At 42.7% G+C, this 14175-nt stretch overlaps 1 protein-coding gene across 1 annotated transcript in view; it reads left to right on the plus strand.

The window, feature by feature from the left end:
* Positions 1-13920, plus strand: part of LOC101413406 (zinc finger protein 317-like) — a 57159-nt gene extending 43239 nt beyond the window's left edge. The window contains exon 5 of the mRNA XM_058288196.2: positions 13830-13920. Within this exon, the coding sequence (XP_058144179.1) occupies positions 13830-13862 (33 nt within the window). The 3' untranslated portion in view covers positions 13863-13920. The remainder of the gene's footprint in view (positions 1-13829) is intronic.
* Positions 13921-14175: the final 255 nt, after the last annotated feature.

Below are 14175 nucleotides of genomic sequence, written 5' to 3' on the forward strand. Positions count from 1 at the left end.
GTCACATCTTAAGTCTCCACTTCTAATTCTACTTTTGTTGCTACTTCTATTTGAACCCCTCAGAGTCATCCCTGAGGGCTGGAATCCACTTCTTTAAGACTCCTGTTAGTGTTAATATTTTGACCTCCTCCTATGAATCATGAATGTTCTTAATCGCATGTGGAATGGTGACTCCTTTCCAGAAGGTTTTCAGTTTACTTTGCCCAAATCCATCAGAGTGATAGCTCTATCTATGGCAGCTATAGCCTTACAAAATGTATTTCTTAAATACTAAGACTTGAAAGTCAAAATTACTCCTTGATCCATGGGCTGCAGAATGGGTGTTGTGTTAGCAGGCCTGAAAACAACATTCATCTTGTACATCTCCATCAGAGCTCCTGTGTGACCAGGTGCATTGTCAATGAGCAGTAATTTTTTGAAAGGCATCTTTTTTTCTGAGCAATAGGTTTCAGCAGTGGTTTAAAATATTCAGTAAACCATGTTGTAAACAGGTATGCTGTTATCTGGGCTTTGTTGTTCCATTTCTAGAGCACAGGCAGAGTAGATCTAGCATCATTTTTAAGGGTCCTTAGATTTTTTGGAATGATAAATGAACAGTGGGCTCAACTTTAAAGTCACCAGCTGCATTAGCCCCTAACGAGAGAATCATTCTGTTCTTGAAGACTGAAGCCAGGCATTGCCTTCTAGCTATGAAAGTCCTAGATGGCATCTTCCTCCAATAAAAGGCTGTTTTGTCTATGTTGAAAATCTGTTTAGTGCAGCCACCTTCACCAGTGATCTTAGCTAGGTCTCCTGGATGACTTGCTGCAGCTTCTACATCACCACTTAACGTTTCACCTTGTACTTCAATGTTATGGAGGTAGCTTCTTTCCTTAAACCTCATGAACCAATGTCTGCTAGCTTCAAACTTCTGCAGCTTCTTACCTCTCTCAACTGCCACAGAACTGAAGAGAGTTAGGTCTTTGTTCTAGATTAGGCTTTTGCTTAGGTTTTGGCTTAAGGGAATGTTGTGGCTGGTTTTATCTATCCAGAGCACTTAAACTTCCTCCATATCAGCAATAAGGCTTTTTTGCTTTCTTATCAGTGTGTTCACTGGAGTAGCACTTTAAATTTCCTTCAAGAACTTTTGCTTCACATTCACAGCTTTACTGTTTAGTGCAAGTGGCCCAGCTTTCAGCCTATTTTGGCTTGCTTTTAAAAAAAGATTTGTATTTTAAAAATTTACTTCTCTCTCCTCCCCCCCTTGTCTGCTCTCCGTGTCCATTCACTGTGTGTTCTGCATCCACTTGCATTATCCAGCAGCACTGGGAAACTGTATCTCCTGGGTGGGCTGTGCTTTTTTCACACAGGGCGACTCTCCTTTTGGGGCACACTCCTTGTGTGTAGGGTACCCCAATGCGGGGGTACCCGTGTGTCGTGGCACTCCTTGCACGCAGCAGCACTGCATGTGGACTAGCTCGCCACACAGGTCAGGAGGCCCTGGGTTTGAACCTTGGACCTCCCATGTGGTAGGTGGATGCTCTATCAGTTGAGCCACATCCGCTTCCCCCATCTCGGCTTTTGAGATGTCTTCCTCACTAGGCTTAATAATTCTTGTTTTTGATTTACAGTGAGACATGTGCAGCTCTTCCTTTCATTTGAACACTTTTGAGTCCATAGCAGGGTGGTTAGATTGGCCTGAGTCCAATAGTGTTGTGTCTTAGGGTATAGGGAGGCCCAAGGAGAGGGGAGAGAGTTGTGGAGTGGTGAGAACACAATTATCCATTAAGTTCACTGTCATATTTGGGTGCAGTTCTTGGTGCCCCCAAACAGTTACATCAAAGCTCACTGGTCACAGGTCACCACCAAAATGTGGCCTAGAGACAAAGAGAGCACGTGCCGTTGAAAACTGGACTTGATGCAGGGTTGCCATAAACCTTCTATTTGTAAAAAATGCAATATCTGTGAAGCTCAAGAAAGTGAGGTACGCCTGAACTTAAATTCACTTCATGCCCAATAATTTCATCAAGGTACTGCCCTTGTTAATTTTTATAACAAATCAATTTTATTGGTACATATGAATAAAACATACAGTTCATCCAAAATGTACAATCAGTGGTTGTGCGTCCACACGGCCCGGTGAGGCTGGTCTGAGGACCACACTTGGAGTGATGAGGTCAGTTCACGGTCCTTTTCTTCACGCGACAATGTATTGTGGACTTCGAAGACAGAAAGTATAGATGTGCCTCCTTATTAACATAAGCACAGTGTTTAATAAATACACCAAAATTTATTCAATGAATTTCTCAGTTAAAAAAGAAGGACTTCCAGGTTTTCTACAATGGATGGCCTTGAAAATCTTCAGGTGGACCGGCTGGTCGGATTTCAAGCTGGTTTACTTGGCAGATACTCGGCGACCCCTCGCACGCGTCGGTGAAGAAGCGTTCGCCCCGGGCCCCGGGCCCCGGCTCTCGAGCCGGCAGACTTCTGCAGAACGGCCGGGCGCGTGCCCTGGGGAGCTGCTGCCTCGTGCAGGAGAGACGCTCCCTCGGGCGCCGGCAGTGCCTTGGGGTCTGACCACCCCGCGGAGACCCCCGTGTGCTGCCGAGGCTCGCGGGCGCTCGAGCTCTCCTCAAGGAAGGGGGGCTTCCCCCAGACGGTGGTCTAGTGGCAAGCAGCTCTCCCCGCTTGGAAGGCCTCAGCACCACGCTTTCCAAAGGAGGCTCGTAAATCGGGCTTCTCTGCTGAGGGCGTTGAAGGTCACAGAGCTGGACGGTGGTCGTCCTGGCTGGGTGCTGCTGGGGCCTGTGAAGGTGAGTGTCGGATGATGAGGAAGTGCCAGGGCCCGTGGGTGGCACGATGCCATGTCAGCAGGCGCCGCTTCCACTTTCTCTTGACAGGAGCAAACTAGTTCACGGTTTCCAGGCCCGAGGCAGCCGCACGGCCTCCTTGGCGTTGGCTCTGTTTGGGAAGCGCCCCTCCGCTCAGCGGCTGGTGACCACCCCTGCGGCCACACCCCTGCAGCTCAGGGGCTGCTGACCACCCTGCCGCCCGCACCCCTGCCGCCTGCACCCCTGCCGCCCACACCCCTGCAGCTCAGGGCTGCTGACCACCCTGCCACCCGCACCCCTGCAGCTCAGGGCTGGTGGCCACCCTGCCGCCCACACCCCTGCAGCTCAGGCTGCTGACCACCCCTGCTGCCCGCACCCCTGCAGCTCAGGGGCTGCTGACCACCCCTGCGGCCACACCCCTGCAGCTCAGGGGCTGCTGACCACCCTGCCGCCCACACCCCTGCAGCTCAGGGCTGGTTGCCACCCTGCCACCCGCACCCCTGCAGCTCAGGGCTGGTGGCCACCCTGCCGCCCGCACCCCTGCAGCCTGTGGCCGGGGCCCGGCCGGCCACTCTGCTCCGCGGCAGCTCTGCGGTTGGCTTGTCCACGTGCGCCTCGTGCCCGTCCTGGGACAGCAGGCTGACCTTGACAGACCCTTCTCGTGGCAGCGGCAGGAGGACAGGGGACGAGCCCAAACAGGCCGGACCTCCCGAGGTCCAGTCTGAACCACGTCGTCTCTTCTGCCTCATTCTATTGGCCTGAAGTTCCGTGGCCGATTCCTTCAAGGGACAGGGAAATGTCCACTGCCCCTTTAGTGGTGGGAGCTGCGGGTCCTGGGGCAGATGTGTGGCCGGTGCGGGGCGCTGCCCGCGTGTCTTCGAGCGCCTCGGTCGTCATTGTTTGCTCACGTGTCTGGTGATCTGGCGGTGGAAGAAGCAAACGAAAGCGAAGCTGTAACCACTTAAAACGAAGCTTGTTTTTTCTGAGAAAGATTTACACCCAGTGACGTCAGGGGCTCAGCTAGTTGGCTTCTCATTGTGCAGAGCCAGCACCCACAGGGCAAGCAGGCTGCGGGGAGGCTGGGGTGTGTGTCTCCCCTCAGGCGTGGAAACGCAGGCCCGCAAGTTTCGCTTCTTTACTTGGAGGTCATTCAGCCGCAGCCTGCAGGACCTCGCTGGGATTCCCTGCTGCACTCCTGACGTCACTGGGTGTAAATCTTTCTCAGGAAAAAAAAACACCTTGGTTTTAATGGTTACAACTTACTACTTAAAAATGATACCGATTTTTAACAGCATTATTGAGGTATATTTTACATATATAAAATTGCCCTGTTTCAACTGTAAAGTTTAATGATTCTTAGCAACTTGACAGAGGGGCGCAGCCATCCCCATGAATCAGTTTTAGAACCTTTTCATCTCCCCAGTAAGGTCGCTCAGGCCCAGCCAATCACCAGTCTCCCTTCCGTCTCTACAGCTGTGCCTTTTCTGCACAGTTCCTGTAAATGAAATCACACGGTGTGGGGCTTTTCTGCACGGCTGCTTTTTGGTGGGCAGTGTTTTTATTTGCACATGACCTCATTCAGTTTTCCCAAGGACCGTGAGGCTGGAGAGATTTGTTGTTGCTCCAGTTTGTAGAAGAGTGAACCAGTGCAGGGCGGATGTGCTCTGACGTGGCAAACACATGGCACAGGAGGGCTGGGCCAGGCGCCTGCCCCGTGGGCTTTCAGTTAATCACAGCTGCGGGTTCTAACACCGGCTCCAGCTGCTCCCTAAATGGGCTTCCCGAGCCTTCCCGGTCTTTCTGGTGATGAGCTTTTGAGCACTTTGCTCTTCTTCTTAGGAGGAACCAGGGATTGAACCCAGTACCTTGTGTGTGGGAAGCAGGTGCTCAACCACTTGAGCTACACCCACTCCCCAATGAAAGTTGGTTTTCTCATTTGTTTGTTTTTAGGAGGTACTGGGGATTGAACCTGGGACCTCATACATGGGAAGCCGGTGTTCAGTCACTTGAGCTACACCCACTCCCCCACTTTTCTGTTCTTTAGGATCTCCAAGCGACAATGACACATAAATATCTGGCTACTTTTACTTAGCATAAAGTTTCTGAGGTTCATCTATGATGTGTATGAGTGAGCAAGTAATTTCTTTTTATTGTTGAATAGTATTCCATTGAATGGATGTACCGCATTTTGTCTATCCATTCACCAGATGGCAGACATTTGAGTTGTTTCCGGCTTTTGGCTATTATGAATAATTCTACTATGAACACACCTAATGGCGTCTTTTTAAGCTTTTGAATTTTGACGAGGTACAATGTATCAATTTTTTCTTTTATGCACCTTTTGGTTTCACATCTAGGAAGTCTTTTCCTAACCCAAGCCCTTGAAGATTTACTCCTATGTTTTCTTCTTAAAATTTTATTTTATTTTATTTTTTTTAAAGATTTACTTTTTTATTTATTTTATTCCCCTCCCCTCCCCCGGTTGTCTGTTTTCTGTGTCTTTTTGCTGCGTCTTGTTTCTTTGTCCGCTTCTGTTGTTGACAGCGGCACGGGAAGTGTGGGTGGCACCATTCCTCAGCAGGCTGCTCCCTCCTTCGCGCTGGGCGGCTCTCCTTATGGGCGCACTCCTTGCGCGTGGGGCTCCCCTACGCGGGGGACACCCCTGTGTGGCACGGCACTCCTTGCGCGCATCAGCACTGCGCATGGGCCAGCTCCACACGGGTCAAGGAGGCCCGGGGTTTGAACCGCGGGCCTCCCATGTGGTAGACGGAAGCCCTAACCACTGGGCCAAAGTCCGTTTCCCAAAATTTTATTATTTTAGCTCTTACATTTTAGTCAATGATCCATTTTGAGTTACATTTTAGGTAAGATTTGAGATGTGAGTCTAAGTTCATTTTTATGCAAAGGAGTATCCAAATTTCCTAGCATCAATTGTTGAAAAGACTGTCCATTTCCCAGTGAATTACCTTGACTATAAATATATTGAATATATATATATATATATATATATATATATATAGTTAATTGACAAAGAATATAAAAATATATTCCTGTACTCTCAATTCTGTTTCATGGACATGTCTACCCTTATGCCACTATATCACTAATGGATAACTTAGGTTTATAGTAAGTTTTACAATTGGGAAGTGAAAGCCCTCCAGCTTTGTCCATCTTTTTCAAAATTGTTTTAGCTATTCTAGCTGTATTACACTTCCATAGAAATTTTAGGATCTGCTTGGCAGTTTCTGCAAAAGCTGCAATTTTGACAGTGATTATCTTAAATTTATAGATCATTTTGGAGAGACATGCCATTTAACAATATTGAGTTTTCCAATTCTTATACAAGAACTGTCTCTCCATATTTAGATATTCTCTAATCTCCCTCAGTGAAATTTTCAGCATACAAGTCTTTGCTTTTTTCTTAAAATTTTCCTATTTTATTTCTTTTGAGGCTGCAATGTCATCTACCAGAGTGTCTGGTAGATGTGAATGAAATTATATTCGTAATTTCATTTCAGATTGTTTTTTGGTAGTATATAAAATACAAATCATATTTTTATATTGCTATTGTATTCTGTGACTTAGAATATTTCTTTACTGGTTCTAATCTATTTTTGTTGATTTCCTTGCATTTTCTATATGCAGGATCATGTCATCTATAAATAAAGACAGTTTTACATTTTCCCTTCTAATATAGATGCTTTATTTTCTTTTCTTGCCTGATAGCACTGGCTAGTACCTTCATTACAATGTGAATAGAAGAGACAAGAGTGGGCATTCTTGTCTTGTCCTAACTCAGGGGAAAGCAGTCAGCAGTATGATGTTCCCTGGAGGGTTTTTGTAGATGCCCTTATTAGGTTGAGGAAGTAGCCTTCTGTTCAAGTTTGTTAAAGAGTTCTGTTTTTTTAAATTTTAAATCAAGAATGGGTGTTGGATTTTGTCAAATGCTTTTTTGCATCTATTGAGATGATCATATGTTTTTTGTTCTATTAAAATAGTGAATAATATTAATTGATTTTTAGATATTATATATCATTTTTGGGATAAATCCCACTTGGTTGTGGTATGAAATCTTTTAAAAAATTTAATAGATTTTATTTTTTTAGAGCAGTTTTATGTACACAGAAAAATTGCACAGAAAGTGCAAAGAGTTTTCATAGGCTCCTCTCTTATACTTCCCTGCCACAGGTTCTATTATTTACATCTTTCATTAATGCTGTATATTTGTTACAATTAATGAGTCAATATTGATATATTATTATTACATTATTATTAGCTAAAGTCCATAATTCACATTAGGGTTCACTTTTAGAGTTGTACAGTTCTATGGATTTTGACAAATGTATAAAGTCATGTGTCCACTATTATAATATCATGCAGAATAATTTTATTGCCCTAAATATCTCTGTGCTCCAGCGATTCATCTTTCCTTCTCCCTCTGAATCCCTGACAACCATTGATCTTTTCACTGTGTATAGTTTTCCCTTCCCAGAATGTTGTATCATTGGAATTATATATTACGTAGCTTCTTATACTTAGCAATGTGCATTTCTTCCATGTCTTCTTGTAGCTTGATAGTGCATTTCTTTTTATTGCCGAATACTACTCTTTGGATGTACCACAGTTTCTTTATCCATTAACCTATTGAAGAATGTCTTGGTTGCTTCTGATTTTTGGCAATTATGAATAAAGCTGCTATAAACATGTGCAGGTTTTGATATGTATAACTTTTTTAAAAAAAGATCTATTTTTATTTATTTCTCTCCCCTTCCCCCCATTGTCTGCTCTCTGTGTCCATTTGGTGTATGTTCCTCTTGTGTTATCACAAGATATTGTATTATCAGGTGGCACTGGGAAACTGCGTTTCTTTTTTGTTGCATCATCTTGCCGCGTCAGCTCTCCAGTGTAGGGCACCACACCCGGGCAGGCTGTGCTTTCTTCACACGGGGCAGCTCTCCCTGCAGGGTGCACTCCTTGCACGTGGGGCTCCCCTCACAGGGGTGCCCCAAATGGCATGGCACTCCTTGCGTGTGGCAGCACTGAGCCTGGGCCATCTCACCACACGGGTCAGGAGATCCTGGGTTTGAGCCCTGGACCTCCCATATGGTAGACGGATGCTCTGTCAGTTGAGCCACGTCTGCTTCCCTGTATAATCTTTTTTATATGTGGTTGGATTTGATTTGCTGTATTTTGTTGAGGATTTCTGTATCTGTATTCCTTTTTAAAAATTTTTTGTTGTCTTTTTTTTAAAAAAGATAAATAGATCACACAAAATGCTACATTATAAAACATAAGAGGTTCCCATATACTGCACTCCCCACCCCCCACTCCTCCCACATCAACATCCCCTTTCATCAGTGAGGCACATTCATTGCATTTGGGGAATACACCCTGGAGCACTGCCACGCCGCATGGACCATAGCTTACGTTGTAGTTCACACTCTCCCCCAGTCCCTCCAGGAATGTCCTGCCTCTGTCCCTGCAGTATCATTCAGGACAACTCCAAGTCCCCAAAATGCCCCATATCACACCTCTTCCTCCCTCTCCCTGCCCTCAGCAGCAACTGTTACCACCGTCTCCACATCAGTGTGTATCTGTATTCTTGAGGGATATTGGTCTATGTTTTTTTTTTTTTGTTAATGTCTTTGTCTGTTTTTGGTATCAGGATGCTAGAATGAGTTTGGAAGTATTCCTTTCTCTTCTGTTTTCTGAAAGAACTTAAGGAGTGTTGGTTTTATTTCTTTTCTTTTACATATTTGATAAAATTCACCAGTGAAACCATCTGGGCTTTCTTTTGTGGAAAGATTTTGAATTACTAATTCAATTTCTTTACTTTTTATAGGTCCATTCAGATTTTCTATTAATTCTCAAGTCAGATTTTGTAATTTGTAACTTTTTAGGAATTTGTCTGTTTTCATCCCAGTTGTCATGGCTTGTATCTTATCTTTTCAATATTAGTTAGCGTAGCTAAGGATTTGTGAATTTTATTGGTCTTTTCAAAGAATCAAAGTTTATACCATTTTAATAAATTTTATCTATTATTTTTCTGTTTGTATTTCATTAATTTCTGCCCTAATATTTACTACTTTCTTTCTTATGCTTGCCCTCTGTTTGGTTTGCTCTTCCTTTTCTAGATTTTCAAGGTGAAATCTTAGATTATTGACTTGAGATCTTTCTTCTTTTCTAATACAGGCATTTAAAGCACCACTTTAATGACGTCCCATGAATTTTGATATGTTGTGTTTTAATTTTCATTCAGATCAAAATTCTTCTTAATTTCACTTGTAATTTTTTTGACCTATGAGTTATTTAGAAATGTATTGTTTAAGTTCAAAATATTTGTGGATTTCCCAAATTCCTTTCTGTTGTTAATTTACTTCCATTGAGGCAGGAGAATATACTTTGTACTATTTCACCATTTTAAATATTATTAAGACTTGTTTCATGGTCTAGAATATGATCTAACCAGGAGAATATTCCATGTGTGCTTTAAGAGAAAATGTCTTCTGCTGTTTTTGAGTAGATTGTCCTGTAGATGCCTGTTAGGTAGAGTTGGTAATAATGTTGTTCAAGTCTTCTGTATTCCTGCTGATCTTCAGTCTAGTTGTTCTATCAATTATTTAGAGTGGAGTGTTGAAGTCTCTAACTATTATCATTGAGGTGTCTCTTTCTCAGCTCAATTCTGTCATTTTTAGTTTCATGTATTTTGGGGTTCTCTTGCTAGCTGTATATATAGTTGATAATGGTTATTTCTTGCTGAATTGACCTTTTTTGGTTCTAAAATGGCTCTTTTTCTCAAGTAATTTTTTTTGTCTTTTTTTTAAAGTTAACCTGATTTTTTAAAATTAATTAATTAATTTCTCTCCCCTTCCCCCCCGCCACCCCAGTTGTCTGTTTTCTGTGTCTATTTGCTGCATTTTGTCTGCTTCTGTTGTTGTCAGTGGCATGGGAATCTGTGTCTCTTTTTGTTGCGTCATCTTGTTGTGTCAGCTCTCCATGTGTGCAGCCCCATTCCTGGGCAGGCTGCTCTTTCTTTCGCGCTGGGTGGCTCTCCTTATGGGGTGCATTCCTTGTGCGTGGGGCTCCCCTGCGTGGGGGACACCCCCGTGTGGCAGGGCACTCCTTGAGTGCATCAGCACTGTGCATGGGCCAGCTCCACACAGGTCAAGGAGGCCTGGGGTTTGAACCGTGGACCTCCCATATGGTAGACAGACGCCCTAACCACTGGGCCAAGTCCGCCGCCCTTTTTTTTTTTTTTTTTGTCTTGAAGTGTATCTTGTCTGTTAGTAATATAGCCACCTCACCTTTCTTATGGTACTGTTTGTATGGTATGTCTCTTTCCATTCTTATGTTCAACATTTTTGTGTCTTTGATTCTAAGTTGTGTCTCGTGTAGAGAGCATACAGCTTGATTACTTTTAAAATCCATTTTGCTAATCTCTGACTTTTGATTAGACCATTTAATCGATTTACATGGGATTTACCTCTGCCATTTGCTATTTGTTTTATGTCTTTCTTTTTTGTTCCTCTGTTCCTCTATTACTGCCTTATTTTGGGTCAAGGGTATATTTTTTAGATTATCATTTTAATTTTGTTGTTGTTTCTTTTACTATTTTTCAGAATTATTTTCTTAGTGGTTTCTTTGGGTTTTACAATTAACATCTTAAAACAATCTAGTTCAAATAAATCTAACTTAAATTTCAATAGTAAAACAAAACTTGGCTCCAAAATGGATCCATTCCCTCTTCTCTTCTTTTGCTAATATTGTCATGCAAATTACATCTTTATTCATTATAAGTCCATTAATTATTGCTTTATGAAGTTGCCTTTTAAATCAGATGGGAGAAGAAAAGTTACAAACTCTACACTTGCACTGTCTTTTATGCAGTTACCTTTAATAGAGCTCTTAATTTCTTCAGTGGCTTCAACTTATTTTTTAGAGTCCCTTCTTTTCAGTCTGAAGGACTCCCTTCAGTATTTCTTGCAGGACACTTCTCCTAGCAACACATTCTCTCTGTTTTTGCTTATCAGTGAATGTCTTCATTATTCCTTCATTTTTAAAAAAGATTTATTTTTATTTATTTCTCTGCCCCCCACCCATTCCCCCCATTGTCTACTCTGTTTCCATTCACTATGTGTTCTTCTGTGTTTGCTTGTATTCTCATTAGGTGGCTCTGGGAACTGATCCTGGGGCCTTCTGGAGTGGGAGAGAAGCAATTACTCTTTTGCATCACCTCAACTCCCTGTTTTGCTACGTCTTCTTATTTTCTCTCCTCTGGGTCTCTTGTGTCATCTTGCTGTACCAACTGTCTGTGTCGGCCAGCACTCCTGCACGGGGTGCATTCCCACGTGGGCTGGTACTCCACGTGGGCCAGCTTGCCCTTACCAGGAGGCCATGGGCACTGAACCCTGGACCTCCTGTATGGTAGACAGGAGCCCAATTGGTTGAGCCACATTCATTTCCCTATTCCTTCATTTTTGAAGGATGGTTTGCTGGATATAGAATTTAGTTGACAATATTTTTCTTTCCACACTTTAATATGCCATCCTGCCTTCTGGCCTCTGTGGTTTCTGATGAGAAGTCAGCGTTAATCTTATTGAGAATCCCTTGTGCATGATAGTTGTTTTCCCTCTTTGTCTTTAGTTTGACTTTGACGTTTCTAGGTGTGGCTATCTTTTGAACTTATCCTATGTGGAGTTCATTGAGCTTCTTGGAGGTGTAAGTGAATATTTTTCATCAAATTTGGGAAGTTATTTCTTCAAATCTTTTTTTCTGGTAGTCTCTAATCTACTTTCTGTCTCTACAAATTTGCTATTTCTAAATATTTCCTATAAGTGAAACTGCTGTATTTTTTGTATGTATGTGCCTTGATTATTCCACTCAGTATAATATTTCCATGTTTAGCCTGCCTCAGAACTTCATTCCTTCTTATAGTTGAATAATGTTCTATTGTGTGTATATACCACATTTTGTTCATTCATTCACCTGTTGATGGACACTTGGTTATTTCTCCTTTTTTGGCTATTGTGAATATTCTGCTATGAACATTGGTGTACAAGTATCTGTTTGAATAGCTATTTTCAGTTTCTTTGGGTATATACCTAGGGGTGGAATTGCTGGGTCATACGATAATTTTGTATTTAACTTTTGAGAAATTCCTTTCCACAGTGGCTGCACCATTTTACTTTCCCACCAACAGTGCATGAGGGTTCCAATTTCTCTACATCCTCCCCAATACTTGCTGTTTTCCATATTAAAAAAAAGCTCCCCTCATGGGTGTGAAGTGGCATTTCATCTGTGGTTTGGACTTGCATTTCCCTAATGGCTCATGATGTTGAGCACCCTTTCATGCGCTTATTGGCCGTCCAAATACTGTTTCCTGCCCCTTTCTCCCTCCTTTCCTCTGGGATTACCACGAGGTATACCTTAGTATCCTGATGGTTCTCACGGACCTCTGAGGCTCTGTTCATTTTTCTTCATTCTTTTTCTTTCTGTTCCCCAGACTGAATTATCTCTATCAAGTTCACTGATTCTTTCTGCCAGCTCAGTTATGCTGTGGAGTCCCTACTGAATTTTATAACCCAGTTATTATAGTTTTCAAGTCCAGATTTTTTATTTGGTTATTTTAAATCTATTTCTCTCTTCATTGAGATTCTGTATTTGGTGAGACTTTGTTTCCTTAGTTCTTTGAACACATTAATGATACCTGATTTAGGTTCTTTGTCTAATAAATACGACATCTGAGACTCCTCAGGGATAGTTTGTATTGACTGCTGATTTTTTTTCTTGTTTTCCCCTATTTATTCACACGTTCTATAAATTTCTGTGGAAAACTGCATGTTTCAGATAATGCAATGTATCAACTCTGGAAATCAGATTCCCCTTTATCCAGGGTTCATTGTTGTTGTTTGTTTAGTGATTTTACTAGCTAAATTCTGTATTCCCTGTACTGTGCAGCTACTGAAGTGTCTGCTTAGTTAGTTAGTGGTTAGCTTAAAGACTGGTTGAAAATTTCCTTACACTCCTTGGGCCAGTGAGCCTTCCTTCCTTTGTCAAGGGGGCTCTGCGTATATGTTGGGTCATGCCTTTCTGTAGAGGTCTGTCGATTTATAAATACACCTTAGCCTTCAGGTCCTCCTTACACAGGGATCAAAAGCTGCATGAGTTGAGTGGTTGAAGTCCTCTGAGATCTTTTCTGGGCACAAACACAGACCTGCACATATGCACAATCTCATAAGCTCCCAGAAGCAGATCAGAGCTTCTTAGTGCCCCTATGGGCCTCTCGATCCCCAGGACTTCCTCTTAAGTTTTAGGCCAGGCTCTTGTTTGCCTCAACTGGCATTGCAGCCTCAGGCAACTGCAGTGTTAAAATTTGCCTCTGGTTATTTTTGTCAAGTGCCCTCCACATGGGACTTTTCCTGGGAGTGAGTCCCAGGCAGGTCAAATAATGACAATGCCCTGTGAATGGGCCTTTTGAGGATCCGGGGAGACAGGTAAAATAGGAATGCGTTGTGGGGCTGGGGCTTCTTGAAGAGCCCTGTACCCAGCCTGCCCCTTCCGCTGGCCGTGAGGCTGCTGGCTATTAAGGCACTGGGGAGGGGTGGTGGGAGCTGGCCAAGTTACAGGTTAAAACACTGCAAATCCCACTACAACTCTACAATTCTTACTGAGGTTTTGTCATTTTACTTCAACAGATGCTCTTCAGGTTGCTGTAAACCAGAGTTGTGAAAAAGTTGATTTTGATCATTTTGTCAGTATTTTCATTGCTTTATAGAGGAGTGGGTTTAAAGAGGTCCTCACCCCACCACCTTTGGAAGTCCTGCTGATAATGACTTTTTGGAGAATTTTCTCATAACATAGCCCTCATTCTTGATTTGTGTCCTTCTTTCTCTTGGTGTTGTTTAACTTTTTCCTCTCTTCTCTGTATTTTTTATAAACTGGAAGATGGGTCAAGACTTTGATTTTGGGCAAAAATATTTCTTAGTTGACGTTGTATTCTTTGTATTGCCATTGTTCTAGGAGACACTTAATGCCAAGATGTCCTACTGTTAAGAATGCTGAATTTGATCCCTTGGTTAAGTGGTGACCATTAGAGCTTTCCGTTATAAAGGTATGTTTTTCTCTTTGAAATTACCAAGTAATTTATGGGGTGATATTTTTAGCACCATGTTAGTTTCTTATTTTCCAACAGCTTTTTTTCCAATGGTGTTAGCAGCCTTTTATGATCCTTCTCTGTATCAATTCCTGGGGGTTGAAAAAGAGCAATGTTCTAATTCTCTTTTTTTCTACGTTTATTAGTCTGCATTCCCTTTAAAGAAGGTCTTTTTATCCCTTCCACTTTAAGTATCACTGTGGACTCATGTTT

The sequence above is a fragment of the Dasypus novemcinctus genome, chromosome 26, assembly GCF_030445035.2.
Source record: "Dasypus novemcinctus isolate mDasNov1 chromosome 26, mDasNov1.1.hap2, whole genome shotgun sequence".
Lineage (NCBI taxonomy): Eukaryota > Metazoa > Chordata > Mammalia > Cingulata > Dasypodidae > Dasypus > Dasypus novemcinctus.